General features: G+C 41.1%; 1 protein-coding gene across 6 annotated transcripts in view; it reads left to right on the top strand.

Annotated features, from left to right (window-relative positions):
• The window catches only part of dok7b (docking protein 7b), a 32185-nt gene extending 6551 nt beyond the window's left edge, over positions 1–25634 (top strand). The window contains exons 6-15 of one of the 6 annotated variants that reach the window (XR_013932283.1): positions 5877–5996; positions 10723–10833; positions 11511–12379; positions 13659–13730; positions 19371–19419; positions 19562–19726; positions 20001–20066; positions 20765–20971; positions 22915–24565; positions 24643–25634. Coding sequence is in view for 5 of the 6 variants with exons in the window: in XM_080416668.1 (XP_080272794.1) it covers positions 5877–5996; positions 10723–10833; positions 11511–12379; positions 13659–13730; positions 19371–19419; positions 19562–19726; positions 20001–20066; positions 20765–20971; positions 22915–23051 (1796 nt within the window). In the remaining variant the exon portion in view is untranslated. Of the gene's footprint in view, positions 1–5876; positions 5997–10722; positions 10834–11510; positions 12380–13658; positions 13731–19370; positions 19420–19561; positions 19727–20000; positions 20067–20764; positions 20972–22914 lie in introns of all 6 variants that reach the window. The other 5 variants (XM_080416669.1, XM_080416668.1, XM_080416671.1 and 2 more) reach the window with 5 other exon arrangements.
• Positions 25635–27048: the final 1414 nt, after the last annotated feature.

The raw sequence follows: 27048 nt of genomic DNA, 5'->3' as shown, positions 1-27048 counted from the left end.
TTGAATTAATTTCAAACATTGATACTCTCTCTGCCTGAACTGCCTCTTTGAATTGTTAAGGACCAACTGTGTTGGAATGTTTTAATGAGCACATTGCCTCTGGTTCCCTGTTTGACCAGTCTCCACCTTTAAAAACCTTACCTTCTCCAGGCATGGCCTTTTTTAAATTTATTTGACTCCTTTCTCTGTAGATGAAGTTCTTTTCCCTGGGCACCACAAAACCAGAAATTTTAAATTGGCTGCTGATTTTATTGCTATAACTTCTACCCCCCTAAACTTTAGAGTAGTTTAGATTCCCCCAATTTAGTAATTTATGCCAATGAATCCCTACCACTGCTTGTGAGGAGCCTCCACCGGGAGGACATAGAACAACCGTCCTACTCCTCCCGTTCAACATTCCTCGTTGCCACCCCAGCCCATAGGAGTACGTGCAGTGACAAAGATCACCCTACCCGGCTTCCCCCCCCCCCAAACAAGACCAGTTATATTCGTCTAGAACAGTGGGTTTCAACCTTTTTCATGTCACGGTCACTCTCAGAACCAAAACCTTGAATATTTTGTTATCGTTGGATAGATTTTGTCCACAATTCCATGCTGTATTGATGTTGGAACGATAGGAGAGATAAACAGGCCAACATTGATCAAAATGACAATTCTTTAATTAAGTAATGCAGATGTTTAACATCTGCATGACCCGTACGGGTCCATTTGGTTTCATTTTACACTCTCAAGAGTTAAAGATCTATAAGGGTCCAACTCTCCATCATTTAGCTAGGGACCACCTGGAACCCCCTCAAGGACCACGGGTGGTCCCCGGACCACTGGTTGAGAACCACTGGTCTAGACGCTCGGCAAGTTTAATGTTGTTGCAACTTTTGATTGTATCTTAATGGACCGGTCTCCATCCGGAAAGAGACCTTGTATCCTAACAGGATTTACCTCGATATATAAAAGTGTAATAAAATATAATGTAGCAGCAGTAAATGTATTATTATTGTCACAGTTTGTTGCTAATTACAAATCAGACTACTTCAATGAATTAGAAGTACATTGTACAGTATGTGTGCATTGTATTGTATTGTATATTGTAGACATTGCATATTAACAAATTCTACATGTCTGTTCTGTCATGCCATTGTTATGGAGAATTAAAATACCCTCACGTGACATGTCTCGCCCAATCAGAATGGCTCATTTTAGTGATGGGTCGTTCATGATCTATTCCAGGGGTGGGCAACTTTGATGATGGAGAGGGCCACTATATTTCCACACTCACTCCAGAGGGCCACATTGCATATACTGTCAGGCAGACAGACTCTCATATTTTTTTCGTAAATTAATGCCATACCATGCTATTTTTGCTATTTTTTAATTGGAATCCAGATTTTTTTATTTTATAGTTATGTAAATTGTATTAACTTAAATACAAATAAAATTTTTAATAATAGTCATTAAGCTACTAATATAGACTGAAGTAATGAAAGCGGGTCATGTTTGCATGTTTGGAATTGTAACAGCTGAAATCAATAATATATATCAGTATTCCGATATTAACCTGCGGACCGCATTAAGTGAAGGTGGGGGCCGCATGTGGCCCCCGGGCTGCCAGTTGCCCATGTATGATCTATTCGTTCAAAGGAAATAGTTCATCGCCGTGAACAGGAACGAATTAGTTCACTTCCTGAAACTGTTACGCTCACGCTTTTGTTCATGCCCCCCGTCCCCTCCCCCCGTACACAGGACGGGAGGGCGACAGACAGACAGTGGTGCGGTTGAGTTGTTTTTCACAAGACAATATCGCTACTGAACGGTGAACGTGAACAAATCATTTGAACGGATATTTGCCGTGAACATGAACTAAATAGTTTGTTCACTGAAATGAACGTCTTTTCCCACCACAAGCACATTTGCCCTAACAGTAGACCGGTCTGCTATGTTTTGGTGCTGTGGTCTATGTATTGGACAACAGGTGAACTTACTAACTAGATTAATGACCCGCAATCAGCTTTTCACTGTTTTTGCCCTGGTTGTGGACATGTGCCAACACAAATAAAATCACAGTGGGCTTTTGTCATATAGGCACCAAAGTCTAAAACCCAAATCTTTGGGACCACCATAAACAGCATGTGTGCCTGTCCCAACTCCCTGCCTTGGATCAGTCTAAATAGCCAGCTGCACATAGCGAGATAGTGCTCCTGGCAGCAAAGTTGAAGATGCAACACCATACTGGCGCGCACACAAATGCACACCCACACACTTTCTGGCAGCATACCAAGTGGTCCTATAGAGTTGGGAGCAATGCTGCTGCATTAGGCTCTACGCTAGGATATAATCAGCTGAGCAGAGGTCTTGATGGATGTTGGATCTAAACCAATGACTGGTGGTGGGAACTCATAGTGGGGAGACACACACACACACACACACACACACACACACACACACTTACACGCCTACACACCTGCAAGTGCTGTTTAGGGACGTGCATCAACGAAACATTGTGTTGTTATGTGATAGTGTGAACTGGTAAAGTTCAGAGCCTGTGCTAATGAGTTGATGTCATAATGCTAAGTGGTGGACGGTGTTCAAAACGGTGCCCATCTGTCTTCATCCGCATCCTGTTATCCGCACGCATGCACCTGTCTGCAGTGTGTGCAAAATGTGTATGCATATACATGTGCATATATGATGCTAAATGGCCATCTTCACTTGCCTATGCCTATAGGTAGGTTTCAAGCCTTTATATGTTATGGTAAAAATGTGGGAATTTCTGTGTGGACATTTCTATCTTCCCTCACTGTGGTTATGAATGAATGGCTTGCATGGTCTTTGCACGGACCAAAGAGTGTGATGTAGTGTCACAGAGACTAGATGTGATTGTAATAGTTCATATGCTACAGTAACTACTGGCAGACGCAGGGTACCGAGCAGGGGATTCGGTTGAGCGATGAAAAGCTGGTGTACAGCAGACCACTGTTTAACCACTTAACCCATTCAGTCCGGGAAATGCATCTACAGTACAAATGTCTTCTAAATCCTAACAGTTTTCTGAAAAAAAACGTATGTTGCTATAATATCAGTGGTCCTCAAACTTTTTCATGTCAAGCATCATTCAAAAATATGTATGTGCGCCAACCCCCCATCTCGAAATGTTTTGTTCCAGGGACCCCCAAAAGCAAAGATTTGAGTTAAAATGTTCGCTTGAAAAAATATATATACTCAAAGATTTGCACAAATGTAAGATTTTTCAAAAATAGCAGATCTACAAGCTCATAGCGCAGCACTCGGTGCCGCGCTATGAGCTTGTATATCTGCTATTTTTGAATAGCCAAAGTATAAAATAATGGTTATAGCTAAAAATCTAAAATGATACAGATGCGGTCCCGGCTTGAATGGGTTAAGCCCTTTATATTTAGTTAATTGGGGTCCCCCAGTGCTCTATACTAGGTCAGCTCCTTTTCCCCCTCTATCCACGTTTAACAGCCTGCTCAGGGACTACAGAGGAAAATGAGCTTTTGACTAACTCTGGCTCATTTACATGGATGGGAGAACTGTTGATGTTGATTGAAAAATGTTGATTGAAAAATGTTGATTAATGTGCACTGTCACTGGTAAACAAATACATTAATAAATCCCAAATTGTTCTCCATCTCTTTAGAGTTTTCTTTTAATACCCTATCCATTTGGGGGAGAATTATTACTTTAATTCATTCACCCTCTGAAATTCACAGAGTTTACTCAGTAAAAGTGTTACCAGTGTCAAGAGGACTATTTATTGCTTTTTAATGGCTCATACAATTTCCATTGCAATTTGATTTAATTAATTGGAGCCACTTTATATGCACGGTGGAATTTAACGGTTGAATTCATGATGAAGTCAAGTGTACTGTATTAGATTACCCAAATGTCCTGGAAAAAAACATAGAGGGAAATGGAAAACAAGCGCAGTTTATTTTAATCAATCAGATGATTCGGATCTTTTCAGTGAAGAGCTTTGGTGTGGAGTGAAAAAAGGAGGGGACCTAGTTAAGACCCCTGTGGGACTCCAGTCACTATGTATATACTGTAGGGTTTGAGACTTAAACTTTTAAGTGGTTAAGATTCATCATAACAAAGTTGCAATCACTTGCCAGTGAGTGCGATGTTTCTAGTTTGATTCCCAGCCAGAGACCTGATCTTCTTCCAGCCTTAATTACTTTCCTGATTCTCTCCACTGCTCTGCACAAATAATGCAATAAAAGTAATCATACTAAAAAAGGTTTATTATAGTGCACTTGCCCAATGTCCTCTGTTTAATAGGTCTTCGTGTAAAAGAGCTGATGGGGATAATTAGATGTTTCACTTGGGAATTCTACTGTATGAAGAACCACTTCAATTTTATGTAGTCAACTTATGTAGTAAAATGATTACTGTAGAACAAATCACTTCAGACTCAGACTTGTAACACAGCACCTTTTTGTATTTGTGATTTAACCCATTAAGAGGCGGATTCTACAAATGCCTCCTAAATCAGTAGTTATCACACTTTCTAGTTTTTTTAATTTTATTCAAAAATAGCAGATGTACAAGCTTGCAGTGCTGCACAAAGTGATGCGCTGTGAGCTTGTATATCTGCTATTTTTGAATAGCCAACGCAAAAATCTAAAAACGCGGTCTGAATGGGCTAGTTAAAGAACAGAAACTATTGTATAAACTACAGTGAATTCTGTTCATTTTGCTACCATTTTCACACTGACTTATATAAAAAATATATTCAAAGGCATTTTTTATAATGATAGCCTTAGTATTGCTTCAATGAACACACTTTTCCGTTCTTGAATTTATGAGACCTAAAAGCTCTCCTGAAAGTGTTTTTTCAAATGCAGTATTGAGTGATACTTACGGTAAGCCTGTTTTGCAGTCAGCAAGCACATCTGTTATGGACAGTGAATTGATTTCATGAAAACAAAAAGGCTGCTGTTACTCAAGTGCTGTGTGTGTGTGTGTGTGTGTGTGTGTGTGTGTGTGTGTGTGTGTGTGTGTGTGTGTGTGTGTGTGTGTGTGTGTGTGTGTGTGTGTGTGTGTGTGTGTGTGTGTGTGTGTGTGTGTGTGTGTGTGTGTGTGTGTGTGTGTGTGTGTGTGTGTGTTCGTCCCCTGGCTGCTGCATGGCCTTAATACCTGTATACTAGTTGTATTGATATTATGTCAATGTAGTGTTGATTTTGTTGATGGGGAGACACCATTTGTGAATCTTTGTGCATTAGCATTTGCACTGACTTTGCATGTAATTGCAGTGTACGCCAGTTCTGGAGAACAGCTCTGAAGGCAATACATTGGAAGGTTCTTGAGATATACAAAGTACAGAGATACACACACATAAACTCACAGAGGTTTGAGGAATTTATAGATAGACAACTATTGCAGACCCGTGTGCCGGTTCCAAGTAGGCCACTTCTGTAGATCCCCTCATCCGATGGACACCACACTTTTCCAGCATCCTTTTTTTAGCTACAGTGACATCACATGTATGTGCGTGTGAATAATTTCCGTGCCTTGGGTGCTTGAAAAAAAATAGTATTTACCGTACGGTGACCAAGCACTATAAAATATCATTCCAACTCTCAAGTGGATGGCAGAGTTCACACCATAACAACAACAAAGACAGTTTGTGAACGATATAGTTATAGTGCTTACTGCTTGGGTTGAACAGCCCTTTACTCAGAGCTTGCATGTAAGTCGCTCTGGTTAAGAGCTTCTGCTAACTGCTGCTCTTTTTTTCTCTCAATCTATTTTTCTCTCATTCAACAATCTCTCTCTCTCTTCTATTTCTCTTACTGTGTCTCTTTCAATGGTTATTTTCTGTTCTTGTCTTAACCATTTGTATACCCCCATCTCCCCAGGGACTGGAGTTTTCTTCCTGTCCTGTTCTGAAGGGGAGCAGATCAGTTTCCTGTTCGATTGTATCGTGAGAGGCATCTCGCCCACTAGGACGCCGCATGGCGTTCGACCCGCCCTGCCAGGTACACACACACACACACACACACACACGTACACGCACGCACGCATGCGCGCGCACACACACACACACACACACACACACACACACACACACACACACACACACACACACACACACACACACACACACACACACACACACACACACACACACACGCACGTCTGTATCAGTGCATTTCTCATTTAATAGCAGCATTCATGTTACTGTTTTTCTTTTTTATTACCTGTAATGTGTCAAAGAGCCCCACTGTTCTATAATAAGAAACCTCCATCACAGAGCTACAGTATGTGTGACTCTGAGGGTTTACTGGGTGTTTTGTGTGTGTGTGTGTGTGTGTGTGTGTGTGTGTGTGTGTGTGTGTGTGTGTGTGTGTGTGTGTGTGTGTGTGTGTGTGTGTGTGTGTGTGTGTGTGTGTGTGTGTGTGTGTGTGTGTGTGTGTGTGTGTGTGTGTGTGTGTGTTGGCGCCAGGCTAGGGGAAGCATCACATGCTTAAAGCCCCTCTGGGTCAGTGTATGGGTCAGTGTGTGGATTAAGGGCTGTCTGTGTGCGTGTGCATGTTTTACCATACTGTTTATATCACAAGCATTTCTGAGTAATGCTCTCCCGTATTAAGTTCACATCATTGCTGTCACAATCAGGACCTTTATTAAATACGCCCCATTACCACTCAGAATGGATTCAGAATTAATACCATATACTGTAGTTGACCAGGGTCTAGGTCAGCTCCTTTTTTTCTACACCAAATCTTCCCCGAAAATAGCTTACATGTCACGTTGCCCCATGTTGTGTTTGTAGATCTGCTATTTTCGCTGAATGTTTGCCCCCAGAATAGGGACAAGTGGTTGTATACTGACCCATAGCAGATTTTAAGTTGTCTGAATTGTTTGCCACAAAGATAAAGCCAGCTTGCTTCGGGAAACTTTTTTTTTTGTTGTATAAAACTCTCTCAGTTTTTTATGATTTTACTTATGACTTTTAAAGCCTTACAGGGCCAGGCTTCTAGTTACATTTCAGTGTAAAAAGTTTTGTATAGTGCTTGTTTATTCTACTGTATCTCCTTTTTACCACTTTTATTCTAGCTTATTTCATTTTCATATGTCATATTTGATATTTATTTTGTTTTATTTGTTTACTTTACTCTCTCTTCCATGGTATGTTTTTCTTTGTTATGCAGAACTTTTTTTTATCCTTGTTGTAAAGCACTTTGTAATCTTCTAAAATAGAGGTGTTTCACCTGAGGTTATTTCAACTTTTGACTTTGTTGAAATAAAGAATGTTTTGTACAAGAAATGCATGACTTTTTACACCAAGAGTGAGGCCCATGGCCACGACAAGTGCTCTGTCTGAGTTGCATACCAATTTGGTTGGAAGCAGCTATCATCTATTTCAAAATTAAATAGTACTTGAATATTTATATGAAATATATTTTTGGTTCTCTAACATTCAGGATCAAAGTCACGCACATCCAAAAGACCTCTTGAAGGTGCTGGCCCCAAAGTGAACTGAGATCAAAGGAATAGAAGCAGAACCCCACACTATAGCTCCCTTTGTGTAACTTTATTAGTTATTGTTAACTAATAATAAAGTTACAGTAGGGTGCGGTTTTGCTTCTATTGCTTTTATCTTAGTTCACTAACATCGACATTCAATGTAGCTAAGTTAGCTTGACAAGACGACCCAATGCAAGCCTGTTTTTTTAGGGATTCCCATACAAATAGTTTATTTATTATTGGATATTGGATGTATCATCGGATTTGAGTCACCTACTTGCTGGTCCAACGCCCTATAGGGCCTAGGCCATGTCCATTTATGATTTTTCTTTTACTTAATGATTTTCACTTTTCAGTAAATGAATATACAGTATACAATACTTTAATACACAACTTGGTATTTTAAACTATGATGCTGTTTTGTTTTATTATAAAAAAATACATGACATTTATTCTTGTCACTGTCCTAAACTGAGCTAAACTTTGTCTACCTTTATAGTTCAAATGCCCCCTTTCTGAAATAATTAATGTGCAACCTTAGCATATCCCTTTTCTGGGGGCTACATTCCCCAACACTAGCAGATCTACAAGCCCACAATGTGTCGTAATGCACCGTGTTGTGAGCGCGTAGATCGTCTATTTTTGCCGACGAGATTTTTCAACTGTAGTAAGTATAGGGGGTTAAGTGTTCAAGCTGCAGAAAAATTCAATGATCATGTCCTGTCACAGTTCACTACATAGTTTAACATTATTAAACCCATTAAGACCTGAGGCCGATTCCAAATGCCTTCTAAATCAGTAGTTGTCACACTGTCAAGATTTTTCAATAATGTTCAATCTGCTATTTTTGAATAGCCAACGCAAACATTTCAAATGACACAGATGCTTTCCCGGTTTTAATGGGTTAACATTTTGGTTGCAAGTGAACATTTGGATATGGCCACTTTGTGTGAAGTCAGACCCCCTTCAGAGGGCCTTGCATTTTTGATTATCTTAGCACGTCATTCAGCAGCGGGTCCTTTTTCAACCCCGAGACATTCAGTGCTGTGAAGGAGCTATAATTAGTGTAAACTGGCAAAGTTAGCAAATGTTAGCCGACACCTCACAGAGCATAGTGAGGAAACCTGGCAGCATTGGTGGGTATTAGCAGTTAGCTGCAACAGGCCGTGGGCAGTTAGCCAGGGGTTAGGCTGTTGACGCCTTGTGTGTGTGTGTGTGTGTGTGTGTGTGTGTGTGTGTGTGTGTGTGTGTGTGTGTGTGTGTGTGTGTGTGTGTGTGTGTGTGTGTGTGTGTGTGTGTGTGTGTGTGTGTGTGTGTGTGTGTGTGTGTGTGTGTGTGTGTGTGTGTGCGTGCGTGTGCTTACAGTACTCATACATGCCTGGGTGGATGTAGGCCAGACTGTATTAGGTGGGTGATTTGGCAGGCTGTGTCATGAAACGATGGGTCTTGCAGAGGCTGATATGTCAAGGTGCCCGTAACCGTAACCTCATGCTGGAGATGATAAGTTTACAAGCAGACGGTAGAATTGCACATTGGGTATGCTACAGCCTGAGTTATACTTAGTCGCGCACGGGTGTCACGCATCTACAAGCTCACAATGCGTCGCACGGTGATGCTTTGTGAGCTTGTAGATCTGCAATTTTTGGTGCGTGACGCTGACGTACAACTCAGTATAAATCAGGCTCAAGCCAATTAGGAGAAAGGAGAGACAGCAATTTCACTACCCGTTGTGTCTCTAGATTGATGATACTGTAATTATGCCTGTAATAGGACCAGTGTTAACGTTAACTGGTTTTGTAATAACTAATTACTGCATTACTAAATGATACAAGCCATTTAACCACTTACACAAACGTTTAAGAACCTTTCCAGTTGACATGTTATATGAAACGCATTAAGGTCTAAATTGTAACAATTCTGTAAATAAATATTATGTGCGTCTCTATACTGTGCAGAGACTCTATAACACTCCAATATGTGTTATGCAATACAGTGAAATCCTCAGTGTTTACAATCTTTACACCCTTACAGGTGCATTTGGGTCTATATTTACACTCTGAGTGAAATGGATAGTGCTGTCATAGCATGTAGTTATTTTCGCTATGACAATTACATAATAGCATGAGTCACATGAGTTTGGCATTCTTACATATTTTTTGTTTATTGTAGCTATTCTGTGTCTTAATTAGCTGTAGGTCTGAGATTTGCCCAAGAGAGGTTCTATGCTTTCTAATTAGTTTTGAAATATTCCCTTCTCTGTAATTAGGAGGCATGATAAGATATATTTAGAGACGAAGGTTCTGGCCTGTAGCATTTTTTCATTTTTGTTTTTCATTTCATATTAAAGTAGGAGGATCAGTAGGAGGATCAGAGCCACAAAATGAGTTATTATGACTTGTTTAGATTGACTCAGCAGTTTTGGAAGTATACAGCTTATGTTTTTTCTGTAAAATAGAATTCTGAGAAATTTTAAACACATTATAGGCTCAAAATACAACAAATGAATAATGATGGGTTTGCTCCACCTACGTTTAATTTTAATCATACAATTATTTTTTAAATATTAAAACCTATAATACTTCATATGTAAGCTTTGATTTGGGAATACATTTTAGTTAAATATAATGAACAATCAATCCTTAATTGTTCCTTAATAATTTTTTAACACAAACGGTTGAACACAAACAGCTGCTCTTCCTATTGTTTTAGATCAAGAATTTTAATCAAATGAAGCAAGATAAGTTTTGTCTTGAGTAATGTCTAACCAGAGCCGTGTCCCCAAACTCCTTGCATGTGAATGAATAGGCGGCACATTGAATTGAAGGGAAGAAAAACGTTCCTTTTGTGTGTGGAGCAAGGCACAGTATTTTTTATAATCAACATACAGTACATCTATACAGTACAACCAAAGTTAATAGAAGATAAAGGAAACATGTTAAGATGCAAATTGTGGCTGACAAATGCCTACTATGGAATGACACATAACATACAGTAGAAATGTGTTGTGATCCAGGACACCCTTCATGTGGGAATATGTGTGTGGGCGTGTTTGTCTACATACATACTGTAATGCTTACAGATCTGAAGGGCTTATACTGATGTTGTTCTGGCTGATCCATGGGATCAACCAGGATCTAAGGATCTAACAGACAGTTGTTCTTTCCCTGCACTCTCTGTGTGTGTGTGTGTGTGTGTGTGTGTGTGTGTGTGTGTGTGTGTGCGTGTGCGCGCGCGCAGTGGATCCCAGTGCTAACCCATCATCGTCAGAGGAGCAGATCAATGAGGAGGCATCAGAACTGGAGAAGAGACTCAGTATGCTGTCCCAGTGCAGCCGACCCAGCAGCACAGGTAACACCCCAAGCTGTCAACTTTTAACCTCGACTTTCCACCTTGGAGGAAAGCCTGGTATTTGTTCTAAAACTAGCCGTGTGATCCGGTTTGGAAAAAAAGAGTCATGGTTCCGGTGGTGGGTTCCGGTAGGTGTCACATTGTTTTTGTTCCCCACATAGTGCAAAACAATTAGTTTAGTCTCGCTAGTCACGCTACGACATAGAATAAAAAATGGACATACCAAACGATTATGATGGCAAACGAAACGATTATACCAAACTAAACAAGTTTTAAATTTGGGGAATCATTTTGGAGGTGCACGGCGCCGTTGGTTCCGCACCGACCGGATCAGAAACCCGAAAATGGTATTGATCCCAGGCTAGTCAACTTTAGATGGGCTACTGTAGTATCAACTACTGTACAGCAGTAGATCTCAAACATTTTTATGTCAATATATGCTATATTAAGTAATTTAGCTGGGGATCCCCTGAGGGTCCCTGGACCCCACTTCCATTCAATAGTGTGCAAGGTTGCTGTGATAATTAACTGTTTATAGTTCATTTTATTTTTATTTTTAAGAAAATTAAAATTTTGTCCAATTGTAGAAGCAGTGGCGTAGCCAGAAAAGACGTAGTGGCTGGGCTCAAATCTCTTTATCAATCAATCCATCTATAACCTATAACTGCCCCTCACAGCCTCCACCTACAGTTGCAGCACCTCTGTCGCCGGGGACGACCACAGCAGCATCTCCAGCTCTTCTTCCAGCCAGTCAGACGCTAGCTATGGCAGCCGGCCTTACATATGGCCGGAGGCTGCTTCCAGGTCGTACCTGTCCACTGAGCCAGTATCAGGTCCTTCCACAGCAAAGGGGTCGACCAATCCAGATGAGAGGCTTTATGCCGCTGTCATGGGAAGCTCTGTGATTGGCCTGTCCTCCAAACAGCAACAGCTTCGTGGACTCCTTGACAGCGGACGACAGAGCTCACTGGATAGTGGGATTGGGATTGTGACAGGCAGCCAATCGTCTTACTCCGGAAGCTTCTCATCCTACACAGGAAGCCTGGACACAGCCAGTCAGGGTGGAGGGGAGGAGTTTGGCTCCGTGGCGAGCCTTCCCGCCGCTGCGCCTGCTTCTCTTCCTCCGCCTCCAACTCCTCATCCCCCTCTTCCATCTGTAGATATTCCAAAGCATCATTCTGATAACGCCTCCTGCTCTTGCCCTTCTAGACCTGGCTCAAGTGCCTCTAGCGCCTCTCGTAGACACAGTGAGGAATACCAGAGCCCCAGCTTGCTCATGCTGCAATACGACGTCCCCAGGAGAATGATCCAAAGCCTAAAGGACGTCCCGGTCCGGGCCACAAGCAGTGGGGTTGGAGGTCAGGGACTTGGACTGTGCAACAGTCCTGCAGAACCCTCAGTCCAGCGGGTTGTGGCTGAGCGTCGAGCCACCATGCAACGCTCCCTCTCCTGGGGCAGTGAGAGGGCGCCCTCTGTGGCAAGTGTGGAGAGGTGCACACCCAGGCCAGCATTGCCCACAGACAGTCCAGTCTGTGAAATAACACAGGTAACCACGATCTGTCCATTTCTTCAGGTAGAGCTACAAAAGTAGCTGCAAAATCATGTAAAGTGGTGGTTTGTAAAAGAAAATATCTACCAGCTCACAAGTTTTCATTTGTTTATTTACATTAACGCCCTTTCACCCTGGCATTCCTATGTTGTGCATGTCATTATATATAGGCCACATTTTTCACAAATGTAAAAAATAATCTAAATTATTAAAACTGGCATGCATTGTGAGCTTGAACATCGACTATTCTCTCTATTCGTCGTTCGAGGAAGTATAGGGCTTAAGTGGTCAAGGATATAGAATGGATTAAATGGAACAAACGGTTTGCAAATCATTATGCAAATCTCTTCCTCCAGTACCCACACAGACTAATCCTCCCTTATGTCTTCTCAAAGTTTTACATGTACACAGGACCTAACCATGTAGCGTATCATGTGTGGCTTCAGTATGCATGCTAAGATCTTGGTGGAAGCTAACAAAGTTGTAATGAAATGGGTAGAGATACATTGCCATAAGAATCTTACATTGTACAACACCAATTTGGTTTCTTTATTCACTTGTTCACTTTATTCAATTTGTGTCATCGATTTTTGTAACCAATGACACAAAGTCAAAACTGTAAACCTTTCATGTCTGCCAGTTGGATGAGAGGACATCATGCCCCACATTTTATGTCCAGGCAGGATCACTAACATACAGCTTACAGAAGGATCCCTGCAGCTGCAGCATGCAGGGCATTCACTAGTGCAGTGATTCTCAACCTTTTTAACCGTTCAACCGTTTAATTATAGTATATGCATCATTTAAGCTATCCCTAAACTCTGTTCTAAAAATAAAAAGGTTGGTAAACTGTTTAGGTTCATTAATGACCATAAGAGTGCAAACTACGTACTACTTTGCCTCATGTCTCTGACAGGAGGCTACTGTATGACATCTGACACATCTCTCCTCACATCTCTATTCTCACACGTCTTCTTCCCCTCTCGTCCTCACTGTCTTCCTCCAGTGCTTTTCTCAGTCCATTTCTAAACCTCTGCATTCTGCCGCTTTGAATCTTCTCCTTTCCCCTTTGTCCATCCATTTCTGTCTGCAGCCAAGTTACACTGGCTGAGCTACTGTTTCCCTCATTTATACATCAGACATAGACTAACAAGTCTTTAACTTTTTGTCATTACACCGTCCATTACTTTTCATTATCAAGTCTTCATTCTGTTTCTTGTTATATTGAACAACTGACCTTGGCTGAACTACACTACTTCATTGTCTCCCCATCCAGTGCAGTCATGCTGCAGACAACTACATTACCGCAGAGCAGTGGCGATCAGCGAGGAATAGAGGCTTGACAGAGGTAAGATGATTTCTATTTTGGTTGAGTCACAAGGCCATAACACGAGTTATGCAGTTTGACTGCTAAACCCTGAAGCAAGCTTATTTTTTGGCAGGTGCAGTAGTGTGGAACAGTCTTAACAGAATAAAATCTATCCCTACCCTATGTGCCATGGGAAATTTGTGGGGGAAGTAACTATATATATATAAAAACTCTTGAGCAGTAGACATTTTTGAGCAGTGGTTGGTTTATATATTGTGGGACTGATTTCAGGACAACTGTGAAAACATGACATTTTACTTTTGGTGTTTTGTATTTTATTGATTGATTATATTTAAATCAATCAAGATGGGGGACGCTAATTTATTAAGTCACAGTTGTATTCAGTATGCGGTGCAAAACACAATGACATTTTACAAAACAAATGAGAAAATGAGCAAACACTGTTTCACAAAACCAATTAGCATGTCTGAACACATAGCACTTGGAAAGGGTAGGTTCAGACTCTCAATGCCCACTTGATGTCTTTGATATCATTGTTTGTTATGGAAGAGTACATTTTAGAATAATGCAGGTTACAAAAGTATTAACCACTGGAAAACACAAAATATAAATAATGTATGAATGGTTTTGAAAACAATAATTCAACAAATGTAGTAATGTGAGGGGTGGTGTGTGTGGAACACTTCTGCGAGAGAAAGAGACAGACAAGCTTTGAGTAATCTGTCTTTGAATAATAACAACCACACTTGGTCCCAGATTGCACTTTACCAAACAAAACAAAATCTTTCCAAAAACACACAAGAGGCTGTAATACAGAAAAACATTCCAACTCAGCAAAAATATTCTAATGAGCGCAGATGTCCAACTTATAATGGTAGTTTAATTGCTCCCGATGAGCAGGTTGGTGCCTTGCATGGTTTCCTCCGCCGTCGGTGTATGAATGTGTGTGTGATGTGAATGGGTATGCACAATCTACAGTATGTAAAGCGCTTTGGATAAAAGCATCATTTAGTTCTGGATGACCCGTGGCTGAGACGTTAAGCTCAGTTGACGCAGGTAGTCATGTTCCTCCGATCTTCAACCCCCCAAATGGGCAGCCAGCCCTCTAGAGAGCCTGTTTGGGGCAGTAATGGCTCAGGGGGTCTTTTGATCTCTGGCTCATCTTGGCTTTGTGTTGTCCTTCAGCAAGACACTGAACCCCTAATTGCTCCCAATGAGCAGGTTGGTGCCTTGTATGGTTGCCTCCACAATGAATGTAATGCACATTGTAAAGTGCGTTGGATGAAGGTGCGTAGACCTTTTCCCCTCTCATTAGACTCGTGGGATAGTCTTCAATTGTGCTTCATTAGGCTCCGCACTTCTCCCTTAGGGCTGCGGCAAACTCCAACTGAAAGAATATTTTTTTTGCTTCGGTGGGGCAATAACAAAAAAAATATGTTATTGCAGAGCAAAAGAACTTTGGCAGTGTACTGCCGAACATCGGTTCACTCCTTGTATCTCCAAGATCTTCCAGCTAGCTGAACACCTGCGCTACCCACGCTTTCCTACCCACGCTTTCCTGTTCTTGTTTATACTTGAAAAAGACCGAAAGGGTCGAAACGTCGTATCAGCTGTATTGTGAAATAAAACCTGGAGCATCAAAGTGAGTTGCGAGCCATACCTTTGTTTTATTATTACTGTTTTTACAGTTTAAAGCTCAGCGCCAAGGAACGGAGGATGTGCGTTGTCTATGTTTCTGAACACCTGCGCTACCCAAACATCGTATGTGATTGGTCAGACACTTATAATGTACTGGTCGGCAGTGGCTCAGGGGTAGAGTGGCCGGGTAGAGTGAACTGGAAAACCGCAAGGTTCCCAGTTCGATCCCAGGCTGGGGCGCTCCCCTAGAGTTAGTGTCGAAGTGTCCTTGAGCAAGGCGCTGAACCCCTAATTGCTCCCGATGAGCAGGTTGGTGCCTTGCATGGTTTCCTCCGCCATCGGTGTATGAATGTGTGTGTGAATTGGTTAATGGCACAATCAATGTAAAGCGCTTCGGATAGAAGCGCTATATAAATGCACCATTTACCATTTACCATTTTTACTGGTGATTTATATTGGGGTTGCAATCTGCCAGTAACAAACCATGGACTGTTTTGAAGAAAGGTTCAAAGTACTTTATTTTCCTTTTGGAACTTTGTTTGTGCAGTGGCTAAAAAAACAACATACAGACACAATACACAGATACCCAGGTCACTATAAAAAAAAACACTAACCAACATAATAAAACTATACTGCAGTATTAAAAGCATAATATCTCTGCTGTTGTGCAGAAACCAGCTAACTCCAAAATGTTTGCTTTTCAGAAAAGGAAAAAACAAACAAAAAGTGGAGTTAGGAGGTTTATTTCATCATTCACAATGAGGTTGGAGGTCAAAAGGGGGTGGATCCTGGAGTCAGCAAAACCAGCTAACTCCACCCCCTTTTGGTGGAGTTAGCTGGCTTAGCAGAAAGTTTGAGGATCCAATGGAGTTAGCTGGTTTTGTCAGAAGCGCTTTTTAATACTTTTCATTGGTTTAATATGTTTTTAACCAACACATAGACGTAAAGGGAATTCGATAGCACTGATTTATGGAAAAAAAATAAAAAGCTAAAAAATTGAGTTAGTTGGTTTCTGCCCGACAGCAACATTAAAATCCACACGGAGCAATTATCTATGTATATACTGTACATAGTTGGCTGAGGATAATTCCTCTCTGAGCAACTACAAACACAACCAGATGGTAATTAATTAATGGAGGGAGATATTACATGCTTTGTCCACTGCGTCTCTCACCAGAATGGTGAGACAAGTTATGAAAAGCATGTGGGAGGTTGATATACTGTAAACAAACAGCGAAAACCTGTGGTAAAACCACCTGTACACAATGCTTCAGTGGCTCGCCTCGAGTGAACTGCAGTGTTGCTAGACAGACTCCTGAGGTCTGCAGGGTTTAACTTTCAGAACTTTCTTTTCGAGTACAAGAACTACGTGAACCGCATACCGTGCCTTGAAACGTATTTCACGGGGTCTAGATTTGTTGCCATATGCTATGGCTGGGTTTCACATAAGGTTCCCTCAGAACTTAATTTGGGTCAGGTTTACAAAACCGTTTGCTTCCAAACTTACAGACTGACTCTGTCACACTGCTGAACATATAAATTAACAAAGTAACATGTTCTCTTAAAGCAAAAATCCTCTACTATCAATACTTGTGCATATACAATTAAACAAACATGAATTTACCAATTTTTTCTTCTTAAATTTTAATCTAAAATTATTTCGATTTTTTATCATTTAAATATCAAATTAACTATATACTCAATATGAATGATGACACTTAGGTAAACAGGTTAGGTACTGTAGGTATTGTACTGCTGTATATGGTTCAAACACATTTTTTGAGTGGCAATCATGTGGCAGGATGTCACAAGCCATAGCAGATGGACATGCTGTCATGACAGAGAGGCTCTCTATCTCGAGCGTGGGAGGAGGGGGTGACTGGTTCATTCTGTGTGCATCGATTACATTGATTACATCGATGCACGACAAGTGTGCAGTCACACCCAGCTCAGAGTTCAATTTGGATTCAGGCCATGTGTGTCTGCTTAAATCAGCCATCACCCACACAACATATAAGTTACTAGTGTCTTCATTTAGTCCATTGGGGGTATTGAGTTCAGTTCAAATATCTATCTTGTCTCCCTTTGGAATAACAGTTTATCTAGACCACTAACCTTCTAGACATCAACACATTTTAAATGCCCCAGAATCTCAGGGTGCAAATTCTGCGTTTTACTTTCAATAAGTACATTATTACTAAGCTATTTTTGTAATCACTGCTTGTAATATTACTTCTGGCTTCAGAAATGCTTTGTTTTCGTGCTACTCTGTGCACCTACGGTATTTACCTTACGGGACAGGTTTAATGATTCTGGTTGTGTGCACATTTTCTGAAGAAAAAAGTTTTGCATTCCAAGTCACAGCCTACTTTATTTCTGCCATGAGGGCCTGTGGTGTCCCCCGGGACACTCTGCTTCCTCCTCATTTGATGACTGAGTGGGTTGCACCGCAGTTTTTAACACAGGGTATAACACAAAATTATAGTGTAGTGCTTGCTAAATCCTGTTCTCCACTATCTATAACATGTATGGTAAGTGGGACAGGGAATTGGGATGGCTAAGTCCTAATTGGGTTCATGTATGGCCAATTTGTCGAAGAATCTAATGCACTGGCTCATCAGTTATACGGTAGATGTGGAATATGTGGAATATGGCCGCATGAACCGTAGCATCCCTGTTGTGGAGTGAACATTTGATGAAGAGATTTGGTGTAGAGGGCAAAGATTTGCGGACCTACAGTAGTACTGAGCCCTGCGGGACCCTGATCAACTAAGTCGGTTTAAGTGGTCAAGGGATAAAATGGGCAAATTTCCATACCTTGCAACATTAACATCTAATTTATACTTGGTTGTGTGCCAGTTTCACACACCAAAATAAGCCGATCTACAAGCTCACAACGTGTTGCTTACACAGTAACACCTATTATACTTAAGTTGATGATAATAAGGTCCCCAAATTATTTTGGGGGGTCCCCAGATGACTAGGTTAATGTGCAACATTGTTTTCTCACTCAATAGCAAACAAACCAGCATATAGTATAAGTGTATACACTATACAGCAGGGTTTCTCAAAGTGGGTGCCGTAGAATACTTTAATAATTGTTTGGGAATATATCAATATCACTTAAGTTGAACCACTTAGTAAAACAGACCTGAGTTGCACTGTAGCTACTTGGTGTGTTCTTTTTCCATCTACACCAAATCTCTTATTCAAAAATAGCTACAATATCTACAAGCTCACAATTGTGAGCTTGTAGATCTGATATTTTTTGGGTAATGTTCCACCCAGAATAGGGATCCTGGGGTTCAAGTGGTTAAACGTCAAGTATAAAGTTATTTTCAGTCTGTCCTAAATGGAAACTGATATTCTCTCAAGTTTTCCTTATGAGATAGGCCTACCGTATTGTAGGGGGGGAGATTTACATATTTGTGTACATGACAAAAATGTAAGGTGCTATAAAGTAACAATGCAATTCAGGGGTGCCATGGATGAAAACGTTATTTACAGGGGTGCCCTGAGCCAAACCAGTTTGAGAACCCCTACTACAGGGTATCTGCACATTTCTAAAGTTACAATTTAATGACTTTTAAGACCTTTTTAATACCAAATTGGCCAAATTGTCAAATATTATGTAAGAAAGGGGCAAACAGCTATTTTCACAATTTATCTGTGGAACCGAGTCAAACTAAATGTAATGCCTACAATTCCAAGTGCTTGTCAGGGTGGGGGGTCCCCAGTTCAAATATGATTATTTTGGGGGGTCGCGGCCTGAAAGGTTTGGGAACCCTTGATCTAGATCAATAAATGATTGATAGATCATTTACTTACATAGATGTGCATACTTTACAGTGTACTTCCATCCATCCATATTCCAGTACTTTCACACATGGGTAAACGGATAACCAGCAATAGTTTGCTTTCTTTAATACAGTATTTTCTTTCACTGAAATGTTGTTTTCTGACACCATGCATTCTCTTAAAAGTGGTGAAGAGTGTAACCATCTGTATTTTATTCTTTAGGTTACAAACCTTTCACCATCAGAGTCGCAACCCACCGCACACACACCAGGTTTGTGCACGTGCATGAACGAGCGTGGTTGGCTGTTGGGTCGGTGGGAACCATGGCAAAGCTGAATGAATACAAATAATGTCCAGAATCAATCCTTTTGACCCATTAAATACACTCACAGTCTAATTGGGGTCTTTCTCAGACATCTGTCTCAGGGTGTGGGAGCAGGGAGACGACTGCGGTGATGCTTGTGATGCTGGTAGCGCGCCGCAGGAGAGTCCAGAGAGCTCATATTCTTATCTGCCCCCCTCCACCCCCCCGCCTCCAGCTTGCCCGCTAAGCCTCCAAAGACAATCATCAGCTCCTGGTAAGAACATGATCTCATAATATGATCCAGATTTTACTTGCCAGTAATGTCCATGCAGGGCCAAGGCCATATCTTATACATAATACCACTATGTAAATGCGGCAGAGATATCTTTGTCTGAGAGGCCTAATACAGTGTCTCCCTTGGCTGGGGGGCTCACCCCCCCCTTTGCACGAGAGGTAGATGTTTGGTTTCCCATGCAGATTTAAATCCAGGTGTTTATTTTAATGAGTCTAATTTGAAACAGACATTCCGTTTTGATCCTATTTTGTAGGCCCGAGGTCGAGCTATGAACAGACCGACGTGTACAAGAGAAGAGACCTCAGGCTGGATGAATACAGTATGTCCACAACATACATTCTACGTTAGTGTTTCTCAACCCCGGGGCGTTAAGGGAACACTGGGGGTGTTTTGCTAGAAGCAATATTTCTGAAAGGGGAGCATTGAGATGCTCTTGGGGGGCGTTTGTGTTACTTTTTTATGATTTCTTGTATGCCAGTTTAATATATTCATTGTGTCTCCATATAAATGGTAAATGGTGCATTTATATAGCGCTTTTATCTAAAGCGCTTTACATAGATTGTGCATTACATTCACCCATTCACACAAACATTCACACACCGATGGCAGAGGAACCTGCTCATCGGGAGCAATTTGGGGTTCAGTGTCTTGCTCAAGGACACTTCAACACTAACTCTAGAGGAGCCCGGGATTGCACTGGGAACCTCACGGTTACCATCCGGCTGCTCTACCGACCACTCTACCCCTGAGCCACTGCCGCACCATATCATGGTCAGTATCATGGTCAGTATCATGTCAGTATCATGTCACATGATACTGAACATTATATGAAGACACAATGACCAGTCGCCTCAGCGCCTCAGCCCTATGTTCCCTTTATATGTCCCTTCAGCCCAATGTTGCTTTAGTCCTTTGTTCCCTCAGCCCTACGTTACTTTACATGAATCTGCTATCAGCCAGCAGTCATTTTGGAACCTAAAAAAAAGCACCCAATATATCTTTCTCTTTCTGCTCTAGGGACATTTTTGCAGTCTTCCCATGAAGCCACTAGGCTGTACAGTACCAACAGTGCTAATTATGTCAACATCCCTATTAGCCCCATGGCAGCTAAAGCCAACAGAGAGCTTCTCTACATGGAACTGGATCTGCATGAGCGCAGGAGAGCTTCTGGTTTGAGTCCCGCCAATGCTGTGAGAGGTAACACTTTGGAGCTGTGCAGACCCAGTAAGAACACTATGTCCTAAATGGCAATTTTGGAATTGTTTGTTTACTTACTGCTTCTTCTTTGTTTTATGGCCTATATGGTTTCTTTGGTAACTGCTTTACTGTATGTCAGCCTTTCCCATCTCCCGGCGAACTTCCTAAAATGCACACCTGTCCATTACTGTCAATTGTTTATTTACATTACAGTACATTACCATATAGCTGTTATTGATGGATTTTTGGTGTGACTAGGGTTGTACTTACAGAAATGAAGCCAGTCCAAATATGTAAATGATTACTAACACCATGACAGGCTACGAAGAATATACAGATACATTGGAGAAACTGGGAGAAACCTTTTAAATCAGAGGTCTTCAACAGGGGGTCCGCGACCCCTAGGGGGTCCGTGGAGGTACTGCAGGGGGTCCGCAAAATTGTTGTTTGATTTAACAATATTATACTTTTTTAAAACTTTTTCCCCCCAAAAATGTCAATTTGTCTTTAGACATAACATTACATATTTTAAAGCGCACAGGTCTAAGTATCCGTATCCTCCGTATTGTTCAATGAAAAGCTTTTTAATCTGATCGCTCGCCATTTAAACCGAAATCGGATGGGAGGTGTATTGCACCATGATATATTATTACAAAAAATGTAAAAAATAGAAAATGGCCGGTGATCGGATTAAAAAGCTTTTTATTGAACAATACGGAAGATAACTTGCGCTTTAACTTGTAACATCCGTGGCCGGGGGGTCATTACTTTATATTTGAAATCTGAACGTTTATGTAGATGAACGGGTTGTATGTAACATAAAAAAAAAAAGGAACAAGTAGCGCCATGACGCTTGTGACAGACGAGAGTCATGTGAACCATGGCTACTACTGGGACAACCTGTATAGGAGCAGGCAACCATTGTTTCATATAAAACACAATTTTATACATAAATATACGATATATGTGGTGCCCCCCCCTACCCTAGGTAGGGGGGTCCCTGCTCCATCAGCCCATCAGTTTGGGGGTCCCTGGCCTGAAAAGGCTGAAGACCCCTGTTTTAAATGGTATGTTATTCTTATTAAAAACAAAAACAACTAGAAAAGTGTGCTCCTTGGAGCACAGCACAGGTCTCTGCCAGGCCGGGTTGCCTACCCAGGGCCCGCAAACTTTGGAAGGCAGTCATAGATACTTTTATTTAAAAAAATTTTGAATAGAAATTGAATTGAATTGAGAATGGGATTTGAAAAATCTAACAAATCTAGACTAAATCTAATCTAAAAAAATGGGTGCTGATAAAGAAATAAGGTTGAAACAGAATAATCACCAAATAGTTCCTGTTAAAATACTTTTTAATCGTTAGTAGACAAAAAATATGACAAAATCCTCCCCGAACTTTTGTCATGGACTTCATTTCAAGCCATTACAGCCAAATGATCAACATGCCTGTTTTTCTCTGAATCAATGTGTGTGTATGTGACTGGTCAAGCACAATTGTTATTTATAGCAGTGGTTCTCAACCTGTGGGCTGGGTTGCTGAGGCCCACTGGTGGGCCGTGAGGATACTGCGAGTGGGCCCACAAATAATTGGCAACACTACGATTGAGTGATGATAATATCAATATAACATTAATATTAATTACATTTTATTTTTCAAAGGAAAGTGATGGTACTTTTGGTTTAAATACTTGAACATTGTGTTTTCATTGCTATACCAATAAATAGGAACTTAAAGTATACTATGTAGATCCATTGATCCAAGCCGGAACACAATCAATTGATTGATCTGAAAATGCACTCGGCCCACCCACCTGACCCACCTTAAACACAGATGGGTGGGCTGTGAACGCCTTTGATCTTTTTAAGTGGGCCCTGAATCAGAAAAGGTGGAGAACCACTGATTTATAATAAACTTTACTTCAGACACACAAAGTTCATAAACCTCAAATTTCCCCATTCTTCCCATCCAGAAGGAGGCTCCATCAGGTATGCCCACATTGACATTGCTGCCATGGAAACTGCCCAGAGAGTTGGGGCAGAGCACGCCCAGGGGCGAGAGGACAGACTGCTTCAGCTGGAGAACCGGAGGAGAGCTGCACCAAACTGACTTCGCCTTTGTTCAGTAATACTTACAAAGTGTGACCCTGGACCTTCCATAACCTGAAACTTGAACCTGTGAAGTTCTCTGATGGTTTTTTGTTCACATTTCAATTATAAACCAGAACTACCCCGAGGGGGGAAGTAAGTCATAAAAAGGTCAGGCTATTTCAACATTTTTGGGTTCTGGGTTCCCAGGCCAGAACTCTGGGTTAGTACCACCTCCTGAGGACGGCCAAAAATAGGTTCTGTGCTTTATAGAGTGCCCTTGAGTACTGGTAAGAATTTCCGTCGAGCCTCTTTGAAAACCATACAGTTGCATAGAAAATTATAAAAGGTGCTGTAACCGCCCGTTTTATTTCCTCTCCTGCCACCCCTCTCGTTTAGAAAATGCCATGAAATGTCTGTTGAGAGAGCAACAGTGGAGAGGGAGGGTGGAGAGACTATCACCACCTGTATAGTGGAGGCGTGAACATTTTGGATACTGATTACGTTTTCTAAGACGAAAGTACGAGGAAACATCAGCGCAAACGTTGCACACTTGGTTGGCTGGAGGTTTCTACCAGTAGGGGCACCACTGAGACATCAAGGACATGGAAGATAGTTTGGTAATTGTTACACACTTGCACATAAGCTGTTCATAACAATAATATGACCAGGAATGTTATTTCAGCATAGACAAATTATTTATATAAATTAACTAAAAAATATATATTTGGTGTGTTGCTCCCCTCCCCTTAACATTTAAACGCTAGTTGAGTTCTATCCACATGCTTACTGTATGTGTATGTCCTATACTTCTACCAGGACACAAAAGTTCACATTTATTTTTACATTACATTTGCATCGGCCTTACTAGAATCTCTCAAGGCGAGTTGCTAAATAACTTGTAATCTACATTTTGGAGTAAGACAGACCCCCTGTGTTTGTTTATAACGTTTGGATATGCCGAGGGGACACTTAAAGTCTTGGATTTAATTCACAGTATTTACCGAACAGTTTGTGAAACCATTCCAAGTTGGAGGAGAAATTGAATGGTACATTGGAGATTTCTAAAGCCTCCTCCCTACATTAAAGCTGCACTATGTAGCTTTCCTCTTCTACCCCGAATTTGAACCCGGGTCTCCTGCGCAAGTGCTGAAATTTGACCATTAAGCCTACCTGCTTGCTCAGGGGATAAATTGAATCTTGACCTTCAGGTCAAAACCTGTGTCAAACCAGAAACAGGATGGAATAGCAGGGAGACGATAACAACCACCCCAATTGTATACGTTATATCATCCCAGAATTTCCCCCAGGGATGAATAAAGTACCTACCTACCAGCCTACCTATTAACATACTCCACCAACACACATTGGACAAAATTACATTTTATTCATAAAAAAAAAGGTAAAAAGTGCCGCTTTAAGGTAGACAGGAGATCCAGCAATCTAGGCGACCATTCCACATCAAAGCCAAGTAATCTGTTGAAATAAGCTGCTCAGATACTGTATATCTCTAGTACAAGTCACAAATGTATTCAGGCCCATGTAGCCAGTGTATGACATGATCGAGTAATTAGCCAGGCAGTAACATTATTCATCTCGTATGTGTGTGTGAGCAATGGACCATATTCAAACGGTGGCCATATTTGGTGGTGGGAAACCTCACCTAGACAGGGTATGATGTAAGAGCAAAATGGCCAACGTGTGAATATGGTCAATGTAATGGTTGATTAATGGAAAAGTGTGTTCCCGGCTTCCCGCTTCTCATGTCCTTTCTGATGTTAACATGTTGATTTGGCCAATAGTTACATTGATATTTTTCATATGGCTCATCCCTAGCCTGGCCAACACGACTCCAGACTGCATCCAGAGTGTGGAAGGCCCTACCAACTCTATGCTGGTTGGAATTCCCCCATGTTGAATCAAACAAATCACAATGTATGGCCTCCTGAACCCATAGTGCCATACCGTATGTCGATCATCTATTAATTTGACTATCTACTAAGTAGTCACAAAAATGTTGTATTTTCAACTGAAAAAAGTGCTTATGTGAGACATGTCGACAATTTCTTCAGCTGAAAACATGACAAACACAGACTTACTGCAAGTGGGCCCCCACTTGCATAAACCTGTTTGTTTATTCAGTAGCCTACCTCTAGTGGAGGTGTAGCTAATTGATGGGGCATTACATATTTAATTATGAAGACCAATTAAAATACATGCTAAGTGATTGAGCGAAGAGAAATGAATGGAACCTACCAAGACCTAGTGCAGCTCAATGATACCGTATCATGCAGTCAGTGTTAGCCAGGCTAGCTGTTCCCCACCAGTGGGTCCTTAAAAAGACAAGGTGAGAGAACATATAATGTATGAGCCAATGGAACACCTGGCATGTCACCAAGTTAACTTGTTAATGTCCATAACAGCTTCAGGTCAGCAGTGGCAACTAGGGCGGATGTCCTCTGCAGGACTTACTTGTAAATAATGAACGCTTTTATTTATGCCAAGATTAGGAACTATATGAAACTATATTTTTTAAATATTGTTGACCTTTGTATGATGTATGCACTTGTATATTGTTGAATATTAAAAGATTGCTGTTATGTTTTCAAGTCCATTGTTTTCTTTGATTCCTAACTGGGGCCTATTTCACGAAAGCAGAATTAGGGGTTAAGCCTGGATTTAACACCTATCCTGGCTTAATTTAGCCAGGATTAGCGATGAATCGGTTTCATGAAAGCTGAATTATCTTGCCAGATTAGTTTAGCCAGAGCACCCTGGATAAGTTTATCCATGACTCGATTTCACGAAATTAACTTTACGCAATCCTACCTTAGTTAATAGTTACCATGGAAATGTAGCTCTGAAGTTAGCCTGGTATGGACCAGGCTAACAGCCAAGCTTACTTGTGTCTCCAGTGTCTTGTTCTTCAAGTTTTTCCACAGTTAATTCAACACATGTGTTTGTATATGGACTCATTTTAATGACCCTGCATTCAAATAAAATGAAATAAATACAATAAGATATAATCAATTTAATGAATCATAATTGTTTCACAATGACTCATGTTATATGTCATTGTCACTCTGTTAACACTATAGTTCTTAGGCTCTTGACCACATTGGGGGTCCCCCCCCCCCCCAGGACATTTTTAACAGAGTAGATGTAATTTCCAGTATTCTGGTGGATTTCGGGAGTTTGACCCTTTTATCAGGCTTTACTTACATAGGATCCATTAACAGGTTAAAAGTAGCAATAAAATAGCCATATTTAATAATAACATTTTGCTGGGGACACCCTGGAACCCCCCCCAAGGACCCCTGGGGGTCCCCAGACCCCACTTTGAGAACCAATGCTTAAAGCTTTTTGAAAGTCCTGAAAAAAACAAACAAGACTCGCGCAACAAAAATCGGCAAGACACATCATATCCGGTTTACTTCCCGTATATGCATAGTCTCGCGTCTCACGTAGCTATCTGCGTTAAGTGGGCGGACGCCTTTTTAGGAGACCGGAAGCAGGTTGGCGTCCGCCCACTTCACGCAGATAGCTACGTGAGACGCGAGACTATGCAGATACGGGAAGTAAACCGGAGATGGTGTGTCTTGCCAAATTATGTTGCGCAAGTCTTGTTTTTTAACAGTTTTGGCCCTAATGAGGTTTCCGCCTGACAGACAAAATATTAATATTTATATTGTACATGCAAAATTGCTGCTATACGAAAACGTATTGTTAGAGCACTGTTTCTTATTTTTATTTTCATTTGTAATAAAATGTCACTGACATCACAAGGTATTCTTCATTTTACGTATGGTCCAGTATATTATTAATTCATATCAGTCACTGTATTCCAGTGGGGCAAGGCAGCCTACTCTAAGTCTTAAACAAAATATATAAAACATAACCCTAACCCTCAACAGTGGGATAAAATCAATATGGTAACGTCTTATGCAAATGAGCCATGCGGTCGAATGTAAACAAATCGCTAGTGCAGTCTGGATCCGTCATGACCGTCATGGATGAAC

The sequence above is a fragment of the Gymnoscopelus braueri genome (assembly GCF_963280865.1).
Source record: "Gymnoscopelus braueri genome assembly, chromosome: 2".
NCBI lineage: Eukaryota > Metazoa > Chordata > Actinopteri > Myctophiformes > Myctophidae > Gymnoscopelus > Gymnoscopelus braueri.
This window is presented reverse-complemented; position numbering and strand designations above follow the sequence as displayed.